Source organism: Peromyscus californicus, unplaced genomic scaffold, assembly GCF_007827085.1.
Source record: "Peromyscus californicus insignis strain IS unplaced genomic scaffold, ASM782708v3 Scaffold_21__1_contigs__length_65335640, whole genome shotgun sequence".
Lineage (NCBI taxonomy): Eukaryota > Metazoa > Chordata > Mammalia > Rodentia > Cricetidae > Peromyscus > Peromyscus californicus.
The window spans coordinates 35,141,757-35,160,689 of NW_026294514.1; the positions used below are offsets into that span (position 1 = coordinate 35,141,757).

At 41.7% G+C, this 18,933-nt stretch overlaps 1 protein-coding gene across 1 annotated transcript in view; it reads right to left on the bottom strand.

Moving 5' to 3' along the window:
- Col4a4 (collagen type IV alpha 4 chain) overlaps positions 1–18,933 on the bottom strand; it is a 116,815-nt gene that overhangs the window by 43,805 nt on the left and 54,077 nt on the right. The window contains 10 exon segments of the mRNA XM_052750033.1: positions 441–509; positions 1,826–2,009; positions 2,538–2,644; positions 3,614–3,686; positions 6,354–6,517; positions 8,584–8,673; positions 12,203–12,367; positions 16,323–16,427; positions 17,330–17,399; positions 18,226–18,279. Coding sequence (XP_052605993.1) covers positions 441–509; positions 1,826–2,009; positions 2,538–2,644; positions 3,614–3,686; positions 6,354–6,517; positions 8,584–8,673; positions 12,203–12,367; positions 16,323–16,427; positions 17,330–17,399; positions 18,226–18,279 — 1,081 coding nt within the window.

Here is an 18,933-nt window from a genome sequence, read left to right on the forward strand (position 1 = left end):
GACTCAAATGGAACAGATGCATGGACATGTGTTCAAGGGCTGTTGAGGCAGGAGCATTTTCCAGGCTCTATCTAGTGATAACTTGTCCCTCTTGGAATGCATAGTCTACAGGCAGGTGACATTTCCCACTCTTGGGACACAGGAAGAGATAAAGGATATACCTTTAAAATTCTCAAGGGCAGAGATGTTAAGTGGCAGGTGATCAAGCCAAGGTAAATTTTGTTGCACAGAGTCTGGAAAAGGCCATGGAAGGCATACAAACTAGAGGGGTGAGGCCCAGGAACTAATGACCATAATGTTTTTCCCAGTCTCCTTTCCCTCGAGACCTTATACTAATTTCAGAAGTACCCTGGCTGGGTGGGTTGGCTGTGAGCTTATCTATCTTCTTGGATCTTTTACTCTGGAAAGTGTGTAGGACAAGAACTTTGTGCTGGTGATACCTGGAGGTCCATCAAAACCTGGAGGGCCTGGATTCCCTGGGTAGGTTACATTACAAGAAATGGTGTCACCTGGAGAGAAAAAGAATAGTGACATTTAGATAACTGAGCACCAAATGCACTGTGAGTCTCTGTGACAACTCATTCAAGATATTTTTCCATATAGTGCAGGAGCGTGCAGAGGGAGAGACGTGTCCAGGCATCATTGGACCAGCTTTCCAGATCTTCCCTTAAGCCCCGATCTCAGCTGTTAGAGTAGTTACAAGCACTATGAGAAAAGCATTGTATCGAAGACATATCGGTTCTAATAACCTGGGAACGTGCAAATTATTAATATCAATGATAGTTTGTAGCCCCACAGATTCTAGGGGAACGGATAGAAAATGTTGATAGGTCATGAAGAAGCCATGGGACTCAGCACTGAGTTCAGCTGATTTTGCTCTTGGTTTGGACACCGGGGAACTACATGAATGAAGAGGTTGTGCTGGATATTAATGACAGCCACCACTTTTGAGATCTCTATGGAGCAGGTGCTTAAGATCAATTGTCTCTCATTTTTCCAGTGACTTGGTGATGAAGGTACTGTCATCCCCAGTATAATTGGCAAAGTAACTCAAGGCTTGTGCCTCTGAGTCCTCATGTCCCACTAAACCCAAAAGTTTCACTTTTGTAACAATACTTCATGGTTTATTACTTCATGTGTTTTCAAGCTAAAATGTGAGACATAAAGGAAAATTATATTACATTTTTCGGAGTCTCATACCACAAAATTGCTTCTTATCAAATACAAAGGTAGTTGCCTTTATGTGTTGTCAAAACAAGAGCCCAAAACAGTATATTATCCTCAAACTATTAATACTATAGCCCAAGGTGTCATGCAAGTTACAAAAGAAAAAAAATCTTAAATAAACCTCTTTCTGTCAGCCATAACCCTGAAAGTAATTTTTTGAAATTCATATAGCTGTCAAACATGCTTAAAATGTCACCATTTTTCCTCTCCCTAAAATGTTTACAAGTGTGTTTTCACGGACAATAAATTTTTAAATGAAATACTAGTGTGTCTTTTATTCAAATACATCACATTATCTCAAAAGATTCTAAAAAGTTATGCTTTGAACACATATGAGTGTTTTAAATACAGTTGGACTTTATGCATTGATGGGGAAAATTAATCAAAAGCAGTTTAGATGTGACAGACAAAGCAGCAAAGGGTAGCATTTGAGAGAGTCACTCTCAATGTTGGTGATGTTATGGTTTTAGTTGCCATACAACCCGCAAGATTTCAACAGCACCTGGATGGAATCCACTTAGCCAGCCTGCCAGAGAGAAATTCCCTTTCGTTTTCATGATTTCAATTAATATTCTATCACACAAATATTCAAAATTACCTCTCTGCCCCTTCATGCCATCAAAGCCCCTCATGCCTGGACGCCCCGGCTCTCCTGGTCGGCCTCTCTCTCCTGGTGGGCCTGGAAATCCCAGGCCTGGAGGCCCCACAGGTCCTGCTTTCCCTGGAGGACCTGGCAGTCCGGGAGGCCCTCTCTCACCCGGGGTTGCATCCTGATGGCCACCCTAGGAATGTTAGGTCACACACCTATTATTGATCTTTCAAAGCTCATGAACTCAAAGCAGACTGCATGTTTAAAAGCCCAGATTTCAAAAGACAGTAGCTCTGAAGCAAGTGTGACTTAAAAGAATTAATTTAGGTTCTTCTAATATTTACATACATATTTTGCATATTTACATACCTACATACAATATTGGATGCATATGCAATGCCTCTAATACAGAAAGTGAATTGTATTGTACCTTAGATACAGAATAAGAACATGTCTGCAGAACCACTAACAGCATATATAACATAAGCAAGTGAAGTGGTAGGTCCACACACAAATGAAAAACCCAAGTGAGTTTTTCGTATGAAATTGACTTCTTACACCCTATGAGAAGGTACCCAGATAGGCTCCAGCACCCTCCATGTCTTTGGGTAAAAACACAACAAATCTTTATTCCTAGTGCATGTGAGTCTGACCTATAGTTTCCTGCCTTGCTTATATGAATATATCAGAAAATGAAATTGTATAGCAGAAGTGTATGTACTCGGGGGCCGGGATCCCCTCTTTCTCCAGCACGTCCATCCTGACCATCTTGTCCACGTGGTCCTGGAAATCCTGGTGGCCCATCATGTCCTCTTTCTCCTTTTTGCCCTGGGAAAAGGAGGCAAATGACCTGTAAGATCTCACACATGGGGAGTTAAATAGAAGAGAAAAAAGGACTCAGACTAAATATGATGGTATTTCACTCTGTGAGGGTTGATCAAATTTTCTGAGTGACTCAGTTGTACAAAATCACCCAAACCCAAAACAAAGGGAAGAATGGCAATTACAAAACCTACTGGCTCTCTTTATTGGGGAAATTATCCTTTTTGTATTTTATCAAAGAGGTGATCTATGGAGAGATGTCATGGAAACTTCCTTATTCAGTGACAGTGCATGTAACATTCTGTCCCTGGTTTTAGTGGATGGGAGTGTTGACCATTAGATTATTGCTCTAACTACACAGTCCTTTCTGAAGTTATTCCTCTGCATACAGCAGACAGAGCATCTGTGATTTCAAGGACTTAGTGCTGCCTCATGCATGGTATTCCTGGGGCATGTAGCCCAGAGAAAGACAGGCTGGTGGGAGCAAATGGACATAGACTAACGAGAGATGAAGGATACCGAGAGAGCTTCATGATGCCATGCAGGGCCATAGATCTGTTTGTTCCAATGGGAACCCTACACCTAGATTTTCATGTTTTGTCTAATAAATTGTATAATTTCTCCAAATTACTTCAAAATAAGCATTTGTCTTCTAAATGTCATTGACTAACAGAGGATGCTACAATGCAGTGAGCAAGCAGGAGGTACGCCAAAAGAGTTTATGCTCCAGACTGAAGTTCACCACAATGAAGATTCAAATACGTCACTGAAGGAACATTTATGTTTTCAAATAAGAGGCAGGAGATCCAGTACCCACTAGTCACACCATTCTGTGAAGGGCAGGAAATACCCATAAGGCAATCTCAACAGTCCTAAATTATCAATTGATCTGTAGTCACAGGGGAAATCAATGCAAGTGGATGCCCATAGATCATTCATAAAGTGTCAGAGGGCTAAGTGATCAGTCACACTCACCTTTCACTCTTGATGTGACCATGTCACCCTTTGCCCCTTTGTGGCCAGGGGGCCCCAAGGCACCAGGTTTTCCCTTGGTGAAAAAAATGGGAGAAGTGCATTAGATTAATTCTGGTAGGGAAGTCCTTCATATATTTGTCTCACACCTTCTCCTCCCTCTAAATCTCTTGTTTAAAGATCCTGCCTTGGAAATCTTTGTTTTGTCCCTTTCTTGCCTTTCAGAGTGGTTCTATTGTGTAAAACCCTGAGTTTTCAGTGCTAAAAATCTATGTAAAGTTTGTGTCTTAGTCAGCAGGAAATTATCAATGCCTCTTCTATCTTAGCAGTTCACTGCAATTAAGATATCATGGAGTGAGGGCTGGAGAGATGGCTTGGTGCTTAAGAGCACTTGCTGCTTTTACAGAGGACACGTTTGGCTAGCAGTACCCACATGGTGGCTCTTAAGACCCTGTAACTCCAGTTCCAGGGGTAGGGCTTTCTCTTCTGGCCTCCACATGCACCAGGCATGTACGTGACACACGTACATACATGCAGGTAGTCACAAATATACACAAAATTTTAAAACACAAATCTTTTTTAAAAGCTGGGGAAAACAATGCATGACAATTCTATGTGGATATGGTACCTCGTGTTGAGCCTTAAATAAAATGTATCCTGGATAAATAGGTATCATCAAATATATTTGAAATTATTTTAGCCTTTGATCAGTGAAAGTGGGAGCAAAGAGGAGGGTGAGTATCATAAGAGCTTCCACAGAGCCGAAGATGGGGAAAGAGGCCGGGGAAGGCTGTAGTGTTAATGGAAGTTGGTAAGAAAGAGAAGGGGAAATAAGATTCTTTCCCCCCTAGTCCGCAGCTCTAAGCACAGTGTGATGAATGTAATATAGAAAGGATGCATCAGAAATACAGTCAGCCCAATGGGTCCTAGAACAACTGAATTAATACTTTACCCATAATAACCCTGCACAAATTAGTAGTCCACAATGTAAAAGAGTCAGCCCTAAGAAACAACTCAACACAAAACCACAATAGTATCTTAAAATATTGAATGTTACAAAATGGACTGTAATATGCAAACCACGAAATAATTTCAGCATCTTGGTCACCATCCATGCACTAAGGGTCTAGGTTCCTGCTGAGGCAGCTTTCCAGGTGTGCCGTGCACATGTGGAAAGGGTAAGGCTGGCGGTCTGAATCACCACTTTCATTTAAGAGCAGAATTTTACTTTCGTTAGCTTCCTCTAGGAGAAATGGAGAATGACTTGGGGACTTCAAAATTGAGTTGCAGGTCTCCCCAGCATAGAGGAACAATGGGCTGTCTCTAGAGCCTCCAGGGGATGATTCCTGTGAGCAGTGATTTTATCTGCAGGGATCAGACAGGTGGAAGGCTGTGCTTTAGCAAGTGAGCACCATACAGTGACAGAGAGATTAATGCTGAGTTGTTTCTCAGGGATCTTTTACTGTAGTTTACTAGTTCATCTGGCAGCTAAGACATCCTTCATTCATTCAGTTTGAGGACCCTTGGACCAGAGTGACTCTGATGTCTTCGTCCTGTGCATGATTCTGTCTGTATGGCTTCTCCACAGCCATCCACAGTTATCTTTGGCACTGAACATCACATAGACCCCAATAAAGCTACTTTCCAGACCTCCAGCCTAGACCTCTGCTCCGAGGACTTGTGTTGACCATCACCCCACAGACACTTGGCATTTTAATTTGTCTAATTATCACCCAAACCTAAAATGTCTCCAACAGTTCTGTGTCATTTCCCACCAATGCCCAGTTTCCAGCGCCTCCATCCTAGTCCAGTGCAACTGCCTTCCTCCAGGGGCTCAGGCAAAAGACCACAGCTCCTCCTGTACTTGCATGTTCCCTGTATTGTGTATCTGACCTAGCAGCCAGTCCTTGGACTCTCCTGTCAAATTACGTCTAGAGGCTGACAGATGGAGTCTGCACTTCCTCTTACTGCTCATCACCACCTCTTCAATCTGCTGCTCTCCCCCCCCCCCCAGTTATTCAGGCACCTTCCACTTCATCTCCATGCACCCTCCCTTACCTGTGCTCTCTTCTCCACAGAGCAACGGATGATCCATCTAAAGTGAATAATAGGCTATTGCCTTTCTCTTCTTATGATTCCCCAGATTCCCTAAGCTGTTCCACATCCTTCAGGACAAAGGTTCAAGCCTGACCTACCTGCAAAGCCCCAAGTTCTGCAGACTCTCCTAACAGCTAGTCACTTTTGTGTGTGTGTGTGTGTGTGTGTGTGTGTGTGTGTGTGTGTGTGTGTGTGTGTATGTGTGTGTGTGTGTGTGTACATGTGCGCTGGGGATGAAACCAAGGACCTCCTATGCTGCTGCTTACTTACTTTCTCTACTCAAGCCACATTAAATGACCATGGCCTTCTGTCCTCATATAACAATACTGCATATTTACTAATGTGTTTACTATAAAGTCTGGGTCATCTCCAAAGCTCCAGAAGTGCACATAATATTCCGGTCCCTATTGTGTGCCTAGAAAATTAAATCATGCCTGGGATGTAGTAGACATTTAATAAATAGTAATTAGTTAAATGAATGAATGATAGATAGATGGATGGATACAAGAAAGTGTTTAGTCATTATGATGTTTAGATTCAAAACATAAACTGTATATCACACATTAAGTTAGAAAGGGACACAATAAATTCTCTCTCTGCCTGTCTTGTTTAACTGAAGAGATTCCGATCAGTAGGAGTTACTTACTGGTGGCCCTGGAGGTCCTTCAGCACCAGGCTGGCCTGGATCACCCCTTTCTCCATGCCAGCCAGGAAGCCCTAAGTCTCCTTTACTTCCTTGTCTTCCAGGAAGTCCTGGAGGGCCAGGGGGTCCCATGGGACCAGGTGGACAGCTACAGAGTCCCTCATTTCCTAGGCAGAGGTAGAAAGACAGCTTTGACATGGCTCCCGACAAAATGCCCAGTAAGCTTTTTACTACAAAGAATAGTATGACTGGAAATGAGAGATTCTGTAGTGCATAATTCTAATCACAGGAAACTGAGACCGTGTGACGTGACTGGAGTGCAGCATGCGGCAGGGCAGGATCTGTGGCATGGTCTATGTGGAACGAGACCATGTTGTAAGAGACTGGAGGGCAGCATGCAGCGGGATGGGGTCTGTGTAGGATGAGACAATATGACTGGGGCTACAGTGAAGCCTGTAGCGTGGTGGAGGGGTAGATGGCACAGTCTATGTGGGGTGAGAGCATGTTATGTGAGGACTAAAGTGAAGCATTGGGCCTGGGGTGGATGCATCTGTCACATGGTCTATGTGGAATGGGCACACAATTTCTAAAAAAAAAAAAAAATGGAATCACATTTTGTGCCTTAAACTCACCCACACCTAACCTAAAATTCTGGTGAGTAATTGAAAGTCCTTTTAAAAAAAAAAAAAAATCTGTTACTGAGGAAACAAAAATAAATAAATCACACTAAATATATAGATAAATTAATTATGGCGTGACCCTGAATAATCAAGGAAATACAATGCATGAAGGGATTATTGATTGAGTGGCCCATTACAATTGCTAATTCACTACAAAACATTCCCTAATGATTAGGACTTTCGGTATGAGAAATAAAGTTTGGGAAAGTCAAATTGGTTTGTGTTTATACTCTCACACTGTCTGGCTCAGGTGTTCAAGCTCAAGTGGTGTGGGGGTGGGGGTTGGGGGGAGGATATAACCATGGGCTTTAGTGAGCCCGGAAAACATGAGGTCCACAGACAGAAACTACATTAAAACACAAATAATTCCTAATCCGCACAAGAGGACCTTGTGAGCCAAGTTGCCCCTGAAGGCAAGAATGTGTGGCCTTTATACTCTAAAGGCCCACTCTTTAGTCTGTGGGCGTCAACCCTATGTGAGGCTATATAACTACCTGAGGGAGGTCACAAAACACTGGAAACAGTGAAAGGCAGCAATCAAAACCAATTCAGAATGAATGCATACAGAGGAAAGTGTGTTTCTACCAGCGCTCACCCAGGCTGTATCCCATAACTCCACTGCAGCATTTTTTTCTGAACACACAACATGTGCACTTTGCACTGTGCATGCCACGATGCAGCACCAATGCACACTGCCCGAAATCCCTCATCTCAGATCCCACTCTGCTCTGTGCTAGGAATTATGGTGCTGTTAGTGTACACACAAAGCTTTCTCCTCTTATACAAACACAATGGTTTAGTTGTGGAGAAATCCTTTCAATATCTTCCCTGTCATCATCCCTCAGCATCTAAATATTAAATTGATCTGTCTTTGGATTGGATTACATTAAAATGTTTAATTTTAAAAATTGCTTTAGAGTTGCTGACCTGAATTTTAAAAAATAGTTGTTAATAAATTTGGGCTTGGAATTAGGACAAAATTTCCTAAAATGAACCTGTATGTACTTCTGTCATTTGAGGCTTTGTATTTATGCAAAGCAATTTTCTCAGCATTGATCATAAATCAAAATATCAGCTTGCTCATTGAGGATGGTCTACATCCTGCCACATTAAACATTCAGCCAAGATTTAATTCTCTACATAAAAATAAACACCTTTATCTCATGAGTATGCAAACTTGCTTCCATATTTAATAATAGTACTTATATGTGTTAAAGAATTATTGTAAAACAAATTTCTCCATTATTCATTATCAATAAAGGTTTGATTTGTACACCTATTTTTATACCCACACACCTGAAGCTACACAAAATTCTCAGGTGAAAATGGGTCACTAGTGACAAAGTGTAAGAAGCTCTTGCCTGACAGAAGAACTGGAGTTGTGGTGACTCAGTCACACTAGAACCCACACAGACATGCAGTCCTCATGGGGCGTACCAGAGGTGAGTAACAGGCCTGAACGACATGCCAGGTTGTCCTTCTCATAGACACCCTCGCCCTGGTCCTCCACAAGTGACTGTCATGTATAAATTCTGCCTTAGGTGCATACTTGCCTTTTTCTCCTTTGGCTCCTCTTCTTCCTGGGGGACCCATCTTTCCCTTTTCTCCCATTGGTCCAGGGCACCCAGGGCTACAATGTATAACTGTTGGGAGGCAAGGTGTTGGCAGACAGAATCACATGATTTTAGTTAAAGCCCGTGAGAGGGCGCCAGTGCAGTACACTCAGTCTCTTCCCTCTGTTGTCTCTGCCCCATGTTTTATTTCATGGTTTCCCATCTCCTTCTCTTCCTCTCTCCCTCTCCCTCTCTCCTTCTCTCTCTTTCTCTCTACATATATAGACCATGCAATTTTCATAATACGTTTCTTCTACCATAACCATTGGCAAAGACCTCCTTAATGGCAACCCTAAGTTAGTGAGCGACAGAATAAGGTAACAGATGACAACAACAAATACCAAAGCAAAATAATCATGAACAACAAAAGCTAGAGCCAGAATATGACAATGTTTTTACCCTTCATTTGCCAGTTACCAGATACTGAAGAAAACACAAAGCATGGTTTGCAAAAGCAAAAACTTTGGCTCGTCTGGTTAAAGCTGACAGATAAACTGCAAATGATACACTCTACATTTTCCCAACATTCCAGTAGTATAAAGAAGACAATAGAAGGTTAAAAAACATCCAGCAGACCCGAAAGATGCTGAGAACTGAGCATCAATGGAAAATGACAAGGGGAACAAGAAATGAAAAAATTAAAATGCAGATTTCACACCAGAATCTCCCCTGGAGTTTAAGAAGTATAATGACAGGGAGGCTCAAAATAATGATTTGGCAATGAAATATTTAGATGGAAAGACCCCCCTCAAAAAAATTGTGGAAAATAAACAGCCCTTCAAAAATATGGAGGAAACAAAGTTTTAAGAAAAGCACTGTAAAAACTGACATAAAGCCGGGCGGTGGTGGCGCACACCTTTAATCCCAGCACTCGGGAGGCAGAGCCAGGCGGATCTCTGTGAGTTCGAGGCCAGCCTGGTCTACAGAGCGAGATCCAGGAAAGGCGCAAAGCTACACAGAGAAACTCTGTCTCGAAAAAACCAAAAAAAAAAAAAAAAAAAAAAAAAAAAAAAAAAAAAAAAAACTGACATAATTAAAAGAGTAGAGACCACTTCCTACTTTCTCTTCTATCAGGTTCAGTGTAAATGGTTTATATTGAGGTCTCTGATCCACTTGGACTTGAGTTTTGTGCATGGCAGTAGATTCGGATCTATTTGCAATCTTCTACATGTTGACATCCAGTTATGCCAGTACCATTTGTTGAAAATGCTTTCATTTTTTCCACTGTACAGTTTTTGGCTTCTTTGTCAAAAATCAGGTGTTCGTAGGTATGCTGATTAATGTCAGGGTCTTCAATTTGATTCTATTGGTTCACATGTTGGATTTTTGGAGCCCAGTACCTGTGGTAGGACACTTTGTGCAGCCTTGGTGCAGCGTGGAGGGGCTTGGACCTGCCTCAACTGAATGTATCAGGCTCTGCTGACTCCCCATAGGAGGCCTTGCCTTAGTGGAGGTGGGAATGGGGGCATGGGTTGGAGGAGAAGGCTGGGGGGAAGGAGGATGGAGGAGAGGGGGATCTGTGGTTGGTATGTAAAATGAATAGAAAATTTCTTAATAATAAAAATTTTAAAAAAGAGTAGAGAGGAGCACTATTTTACACTGAATAAATGAACAGCCTGCTGCAAAAGGAAACACTGAAATAGAACAACAGCATCAACTAAACTCTCAGAAATAAAAACACACGCAGTAATTACAACAGCAAAAAAAAATCTATAAATTCAATAAGAGCTGGAAGATGGAGTTGAAGAAAATTTCAAGAAAGCTTCCAAAATGGAAATGGATTTCCAACATATGACCAAACAGTGAAGCAATATAGAAGTTTTCAGTGGTCTCACTGGAGGCTGGAAAATGAAATCCTGACAAGAAAGATTTCCTACCCAGGATTTTATACTCAGCTAAACTATCCATCAGACAACCCAGCAGGGTAAAGGCATTTTCAGATAAGTGTGGTCCTCAGCTTTACTCTCTTATCTCAAATCTTTCTCTGGAAGTCTAGTGTGGGAGTAAACAATAGAAAGAAATCTAACTAGTGAAAAGGAAAGAGCCAGAGAGATGCAGAGAGAATAACAGTGAACGGTCATTCACATTTATCATTGCTCTTTTCACAGTTGCAACAAAATCGAATCAGCCTAGATGTCCATCAACACATAAATGGATCACAAGCATGTTTATATTACAATGGACTATTATTCTATGTTTAAGAACAATGACATTAATAAACTGGCAGTAATATGGATAGACCTAGAAAATATAATACTGAGGTAACCCAGACTCAGAAAGACACATGTGGATCCTACTTTCCACAGGTTAAATATGTATATTTAAGTGGGAGCAAGTGAGGAGAGGAGCCAAGAAACTAGAAAGGGGTTTATGAGACGGTGAAAGAGTTTTTAAGGGAAGGCATGGGAAGGGCAATGGAGCATTTGAGATGTGGAAACGGAAGCAGAGGGTCACTGCAGGCGGGAGGGCTGAGCAGGAAAGGAGGAAGGGGAAGGGACGCCAAGGAGATCAGTCGCAAATGTACAAAAATGTACATTTTTTTCTTATCATTATTTCTACAATAATGTGTTTAAATGGCATTAGATGCTATAAAAATAATTTAAAAAGCTGTGAAAGAAAAATCTCCAAGTATCTCAGCAATAAATCAAAAGTATAGCCTTACTAATTTGAAAAAAGTCGAAAAGCTCTAGGAAACATTTGAAAAGTAATGCTGTAAGGCTATTAAATGAGTGAGCAATGTCATAATGACAGATACAAAACTCGGTGAGGTTTGAGGTTAATTTCAAATAACTAAATCGAAAGCCCATCAAACACACAACACACACACACACACACACACACACACACACACACACACACACACGAAAGACAATTTACCAACTGTTTCTGTGAAAAAAATAATGAATGTATCATTATAGGCATTATAGGCCGAACGGGTGTATAGCACTTATAAACCATTCCATGGAAACACTGAGTATTTCTATAACCCCAATTATGACAATATCACTCCCAGTAAGCAGTGGCAATGGAAAATGTGTATGCATAGAATGATGGTGGCAAAATTTTGTAGGAGTCAAAAGCCAACAAACAAAGTGAAAACTTCAGCAATAGAAAGCCAAGTGTGCTGGATGACAATATAGAAACAAATACCAGAAGATCCAGCTACATGTATAGAAACAGTTGTCTTTGAGGAGGGAGGAACAGAAAAAGACAGGCCTGGCATTTCTTTTCTGCATAGTGGGCTCTGTAGAACAGTTCAACTTTTAAACCAAGCTCATATATCAATCCATCAAAAATAAAAACTACTTTGACAAAACAAAAAAAACTATCAATTTATGAAATTCTATTATCCATACTTAAACTCACAATAAATTTCACATATTTTAATTGATAGCTCAATGTCATATTCCATATTTATAAAAAATTTTTAATATTACCAACTTGACTTAGGAAACATTATGTAAGTTTTTAAGGATTTAGAAAACTGAACTTTCTGAGTGAACCTATAAATATGAATTTCAGCATATGAGCTAATAAAGATAAATAAGGAATATTTTACCATCTGATCCAGGGGGGCCCTGTGGTCCTGGTGCTCCAGGCAGGCCAGGTGGTCCTGGCTTCCCTGGTTTTCCTGGGGCACAGTCGAGTCTTCTAGGAATACCAGGTTCCCCTGGAAATCCTGGAGGACCAGGAATCCCTGGTGGTCCAGGAGGTCCCATCATGCCTGCAAGAAATATTAAGGGTGGAAATTATACATATTCTCAAGAGCAATGCTTCTATAGAAATCACAAATCGGCGCATTTAAAAGAAAATGGCTGGGGCTGGACATCACACCTAGTGAAATAAGCCAAACACAGAAAGAGAAACACCCTGTGACCTCACATGTGGGCTCTAATAGTCAAACTCATAGAAGGAAAAGAAGAGTGTCTATTGTTGGGGAAGAAGAAAGTGGTAATATGGAGGAATTGATCAAGGAGACAGTTTCAGGTGAGCTCAATAAATTCTGGAGATCCAATGTGCAGCATGCAGAGGGCAGTTAACAAGACGCATTGTACGCTTGAAGCTGCTAAGAGAAGAGATGTTAAATAAAGCCCTCCTTCCATACACATTAAGGCACACAGGCACACAATCCAATGACGGTGATGCAGGCATGGCCAGCGTGTTAATCCACTGGACAGTGGTGAATACCTTGATGTGTGCAGAACATCGAATTGTATACTTCACATGAACACAAATTTAGGTCAATAGGAAGTCAACAAAACTTAAGAGAGAGAGAGAGAGAGAGAGAGAGAGAGAGAGAGAGAGAGAGAGAGAGAGGGAGGGAGGGAGGGAGGGAGGGAGGGAGGGAGGGAGGGAGGGAGGGAGGGAGGGAAGGAGGGTCTAGTTGGCAGAGATTGATGCACACCGTGCTACCCAGCACTTGGGAAATGGACACAGAAGGATCACAAGATTGATACTAGCCTGTGCTACACAGAAAGAGTGTATCACTACATTTTAAAAAATAACAAGACCCCTGCTTTTTTCATAAGGCTGATTGCTAGATAGAAAGCAGGAGCCACACCACAGTAATTGGAATAAACTGTGTTAAAGAAAAAGAAGAGCAGGATGCAGTTTAAAAAAAAAAAATCAGACTTGAGGCGGGACAAGTGGCTCTGTGGTTATGAGCACTTGCTGCTCTTCTGGAGGACCACAGTTCAGTTCCTGGGAACTCACATTAGGTGACTCACAAACACCTCTAACTCCAGATCCAGGGGCTCCAACATCCTTTTCTGGACACTGAGAGCTTCAGCACACCGTGGCATGTGATCACACATACACACACATTCCCATAAAAATAAATAAATAAAAATCTTTTAAAACTTGACTATTCCATACACCAAAATGCATCACTGTCTTTGAAAGGAGGAGACACACAGGTCTGGGGGATCATGTTTCTTACTGTTCCCCATTCTTTAGGTTTACTGGCACAGATACATTTAACTTACTTAAAAGTATTGTATTCTTCAATCTTTCCATCCTATTAACTCATTAAATTAATCCAAGCAAACCTATTAGCACATACAGTGAATAAAATATGTGCTCTCCAAATTATCTATGTAGGAGAGATCTTTAACATTTGTTCTGGGCACACATGCGCAAATAATGACTGTGTATGTGACTAATGTGTTCATCTGCTGGATTGCAGGGATCGCTTCATTGTGTATACCCAGGTCATAGCAGGCACAGACAGCACCAGTAGTAGGAATAACAGCTCACACATTGATTCTGCACTCTTCACCAGGTTGGATCCTAAGGCCTGCTCACATTCCACATCTTCTAATCCTAGCAAGACCCTATCTGATAGATGGGGAAACTGAGATACAGAGAGGCTTAGTAAATATCCAGGATGACACAATTTGTAAAGAGTGGCAATTGGGCTGGGCGGTGGTGGTGCACGCCTTTAATCCCAGCACTAGGGAGGCAGAGACAGGCAGATCTCTGTGAGTTCGAGGCCAGCCTGGGCTACCAAGTGAGTTCCAGGAAAGGCGCAAAGCTACACAGAGAAACCCTGTCTCGAAAAACCAAAAAAAAAAAAAAAAGAGTGGCAATTGGAATGTTGTAGTATATAGTTCAGTTCTTCCACTATACTATGTGGCAAGGCTTTCTCCAATGTTAAGTATCTGACTCTGAAACCCATTTATCCTATGCTCGATACAGTAGGTAACTGAAATAAAACTCATGGTGTTATACACACTGGTGTACTGACAGTGAATGCAAATGCCCCTGTGATTCGGATGCTGCCTACTTCCTACCCCTCCTAAGACCTGCTAGGATTCTCCACAGTCACTGGATAGTCTAGATACTACCTGTTGCCTTGTGCAGTGCCAGGAACCATACCCAACCCTCTTCAACAGAATCAGTGGGCTAAAATGCATGACACATCTCAGTCTGGCCACTCAACAATATCACACAGAATGAAGTTGAGTGTGGCTAGCAGGAACTTGGTTATTTTTCCAATGTAAAAGAGTAGAGTAGAAAATAGGGATATCATGTATCAAAAATTATCCTGTGTAGTCTGAATTTTAATTAGTGTGGATATGTGCATACATTTGTGTAGTATGATAGAAAGATAATGCAAAATAAATTGTATGTCTTACTGTGGGCCATATTCAGATTCAACAGTCAATGGGTTAATTTGATTTGTGTGTATATGTCTGTGTGTGTGTGTGTGTGTGTGTGTGTGTGTGTGTGTGTGTGTGTGTGTATGTGTGTGTGTGTGTAGGCCAGAGCTTAGCCTCAGGGGTCATTAATCAGATGCTGCCCATCTTCTTTTATGAGATAGTGACCCTCACTGGCCTGGAACTCATCAATTTGGTTAGGCTGTTTGGCCAGTGAGCCCCAGGAATCAGCCTGCCTCTGCCTCACTAGTCCTGGGATTCCAAGAGTGCACCTCCACCCCTGGGTGGTTCTGGGGATTGAACTCAGGTTCATGCTTGTGTGGGAAGCAATTACTGACTGATCCATCTTCCCAACACAGGATTAATTATTTTTAAAAGTAATCTAGAGCCTTCGTGTATTTTGAATATGTTGCTCCCACTGGGTTTTTATTTCAACCCAATGGGGGGATGATTTTATTATAAACAAGCCCCAAAGGAGAAAACTAAGACCAGAGTTGAACCAAGAGAGTATTCTTCCTGCCTTATATATAGAATCCTGGGTCAATTAAACCCATGCTGCACCCTCCAGAGACTGACTACACCAGATAAACCTTTTTGACATCGCTGTTGTTGAGCCCTAAAAGAGAAAGAAGCTAGATTTGGGGAGAAGTGAACAAGAGCTTGGTAGTTAGTGGTTGGGTAGCTCACCAAACTCCTTAAACTCCTTCAGTAAATACAAGGGACACAGACTGAGCAAAATATTTACTCAAGATTTTTCTCCTGCCAAGTTCCATCTGTTCTCCTGGGTTCACAGACTACAAATAGGCTTCAAACTCCTATTCTCAATCTTACTGGAATATTGAGCAGCACAGCTCCCAGAGCGGCCCTTGGTCCTTATGGCAGCAAGACACTTCCCTAGACTTCTGTCAAATGTCACGTGGCCTATGATTTCCTTGACTCTCTTTTTATTTGGGGCAGGGGAGGAAGAGCCTTTCATTTTAAGTAAAAAGTTTTTGTAAGTCATTATGTTTATTTCTACATCTCACATAGAATATTGGTACCCACATAGATGGATGGATTTTTATGAGTATATGTCAGCTGGAATAATCTACTAGAATGGTATTACAACTAAGTAAATATTTTAGCTCCAGAAGAAGTTTCAAATCCTCTCTGCAAGTGGAAATCTGAATGAAGTCCTGTCACACAAATACTTGCCTCTGACAGTTCTGGTTTGCTGAGAAAATATATTTATGATATGTATATAATATCTTTGATATAATAACATTATATAAATATCCATAGTATGTGCATAAAGTAAAAATGAATCTATAGTACTTCCCTCGATTGGCTTGAGTTTGAGGACATTAGAAATCCAGGGCCATTGCTATAACACAGCACTTAGCATTGTGGGCCCGGAGTGCACACAGGCAACTGTCTTTCACAAACACTCCTAAGGCAACCTCTGCATCAGCCCGAATTAAGCATTACAGCTGGACTGGGTATGATGTAGGAAATCCACTGTAACATAGGGTAGATGAATACCTGGACAAGTTTCCCCTGGTCTGCCTGGAGGTCCAGGAGGACCTGGTAGCCCAACGTCTCCAATTTCTCCATAGCGGCCAGGGGGGCCTGGGTCCCCTGGAGGGCCTGCCAAAGGCAACAACAGATCTAATAAGACAAATGGCCACACACATCTTGAAACTCAGGAGTCTGGGAGGCTTGGTAAACATAAAGCACTGGTGAGACATTTTTGCAGTTTCTTGACACATTTTAAATGGGATATGTCAAGCTGGGTCTTCTTTGTCTCTTCCCTGCAGACACATAAGACTCAAGCAGAGTTCTCTGACATGGATTTAGGCTTCTCCTTTCATGGGCATCTTGGTAGATGTTAGTCAAATGACCTCACACATTTTTTTCAACAGTTAAAAAAAACAACTATTTTCTGAACATTTAAATAATAATAATAATAAAACCACTACATATTTACATTCTGAAATAAGACTTGACGTCTTATGCCGAAGGGACATGAGCTAGGATGCAAAGTTTTCCCTGCACATTGAACGCCACATCGTCACAGTAACTGCTGCGGCTTGAGGCTGAAATGTCCTTCATGAGTTTGAACACTCCAGTTGGTGTCATTGGTGTTGGAGGTTGTGTGTAGTCTTGAGGAGGTGAGGCCAGGAGGGTGGGAGGGAAACAATGGGGATGGAACTTGCAAAGCTGTCCACAGCCTGTGCCTGATTCCAGTTAGTCTGCTTCTCCCCAGTATGGCTGTCCTGTGCAAACCTCTGCCCAAATCTGCCCCACCACAGAGCTATGGACCACACCTTCCCTAGCATAGAGAAACCATGACCCCAAATAAACCCCTTCTCTCTAACATTGCTCTGAGGTGTTTTGTCGTAGCAATGAGAAAAGTAGCTAAATATTAATAGCCCTGATTTAATCCTCGCTGGTGTGCAAGCTACAGGAATACCAGAACCCGCTCTTGTGTCTGGGCCCACCTAGTCCATTTCTGTATAAATTATGGAAGAATTAAATTGAACACAAACCTTTGAGTGGAGGAGAGGGAGTTAGCAAGACGCCTGGTGGTCCTGGGTACCCGCGATCTCCAGGATCCCCCTGAAATCATTCATTCCATTACTTTTCTTGGAAATAACCGTGCTTCCTAACATTAAGCAGAGGTTAGAGGGCCTCGGGCACATTCATCAGAGAAGGAAAGGCAACTGGCTGGCTAGAGAAGTGAGTCAGTCAAAGAGTCCCAGAGGAACTAACAGGCATCTGGCCTCTCACCTACACTCGGGAGAAAACAATGAATGGACAAAGCTATAACAAAAGAAAAAACAAACAAACAAACAAAAAAAAACATGAACTGCAGCAAAATTATCACTGTGTGCCCATAAATTAACATCACATAAGTCACTAAGTTGCTTAGGTAGACTTTGAATGTTAGCATCTAATGAGGCCTTCTAGTATAAACAGTTTAGTCACCTAGCAAGACCTGAATCTGCATTTCATGACAGCAGCATAATATTGTCTCTCCCTTAATCATGTCCCCTGAGAGGGGCCGGGCTTGCCCTGAACAAGCACTGAATGTTGTCACAAAAGAAGTTCGAAAACAAAGGAAAAAAAGCACCACAGTGCTACAAAAGCAGATGGTCTCTCTGCATATGGTATCGTGAGAGTTTAGAAACTCTCATTTTTATTCACTTTTGAAAGAATTGCTTCTCAAATGTAAGCATAACTGTGTTTCATGTACTAATTAGTACGGTAATGCATGAAAATATACTACTTACACATAATACACAGCCTGCATTCAAATAATATTTGCAGAATTATATCCATCTCTTCCAAAAGTTACACTGTTTGATTATTCAAAATGTTCTAAAACCTTAAGTTGATAACAGAATAATGTAAAATTTTCTCTGACATGGGCTCCCATTTTTACCTTTGGACCAAGAAATCCGAACATCCCAGGATCTCCAGCTACTCCTTGTTCCCCCTACAAACAACCACAGACATACTTCAAACAGCTGATTGTGTCGGGCTGATGTCACCTCACTCCCGCACAATGTGAACAGTGCATACTCACAGAGACTCTGGGCAGTCTTAACCACTCTCAGATTGCATCAATTTTGTAACTCAGTTTTTAAAATCAACAACACAATGTAATTCAGTGGTTCTCAACCTTCCTAATGCTGCAACCCTTTAGTACAGTTCCTCGTGATGTGGTGACCCTAACCATAAAATTATTTTCATTGCTACTTTATAATGATAATTTTGCTAATGTTATGAATAGTAATATAAGTATTTTTGGAGATAGAAGTTCGCTGAAGAGGTTGCAACCCACAGGTTGAGAACCACTGTGTAAGCTATAAAATGTAGGTATCTGAGGCAGGCAGGTGCATAGCACACACTTGTAATCTAGCACTTAAGATGTAAAGGCAATTCGATAAGTGGATCAGGGGTTCAAGACCAGCCTCAATTACATTGTTAGGTAGTGAGTTCAAGGCTAGCCTGGACTACATGAAACCCTGTCTCAGAAAATCCAAAAAAAGGGGTTGGAGATGGTGCGGTGGTGTGGAGAGGGCTGGAGGTGAGTTCCTAGCTCTCATGTTGGGTGACTCACAACTGCTAATGTCCTTTGGACCCTGTA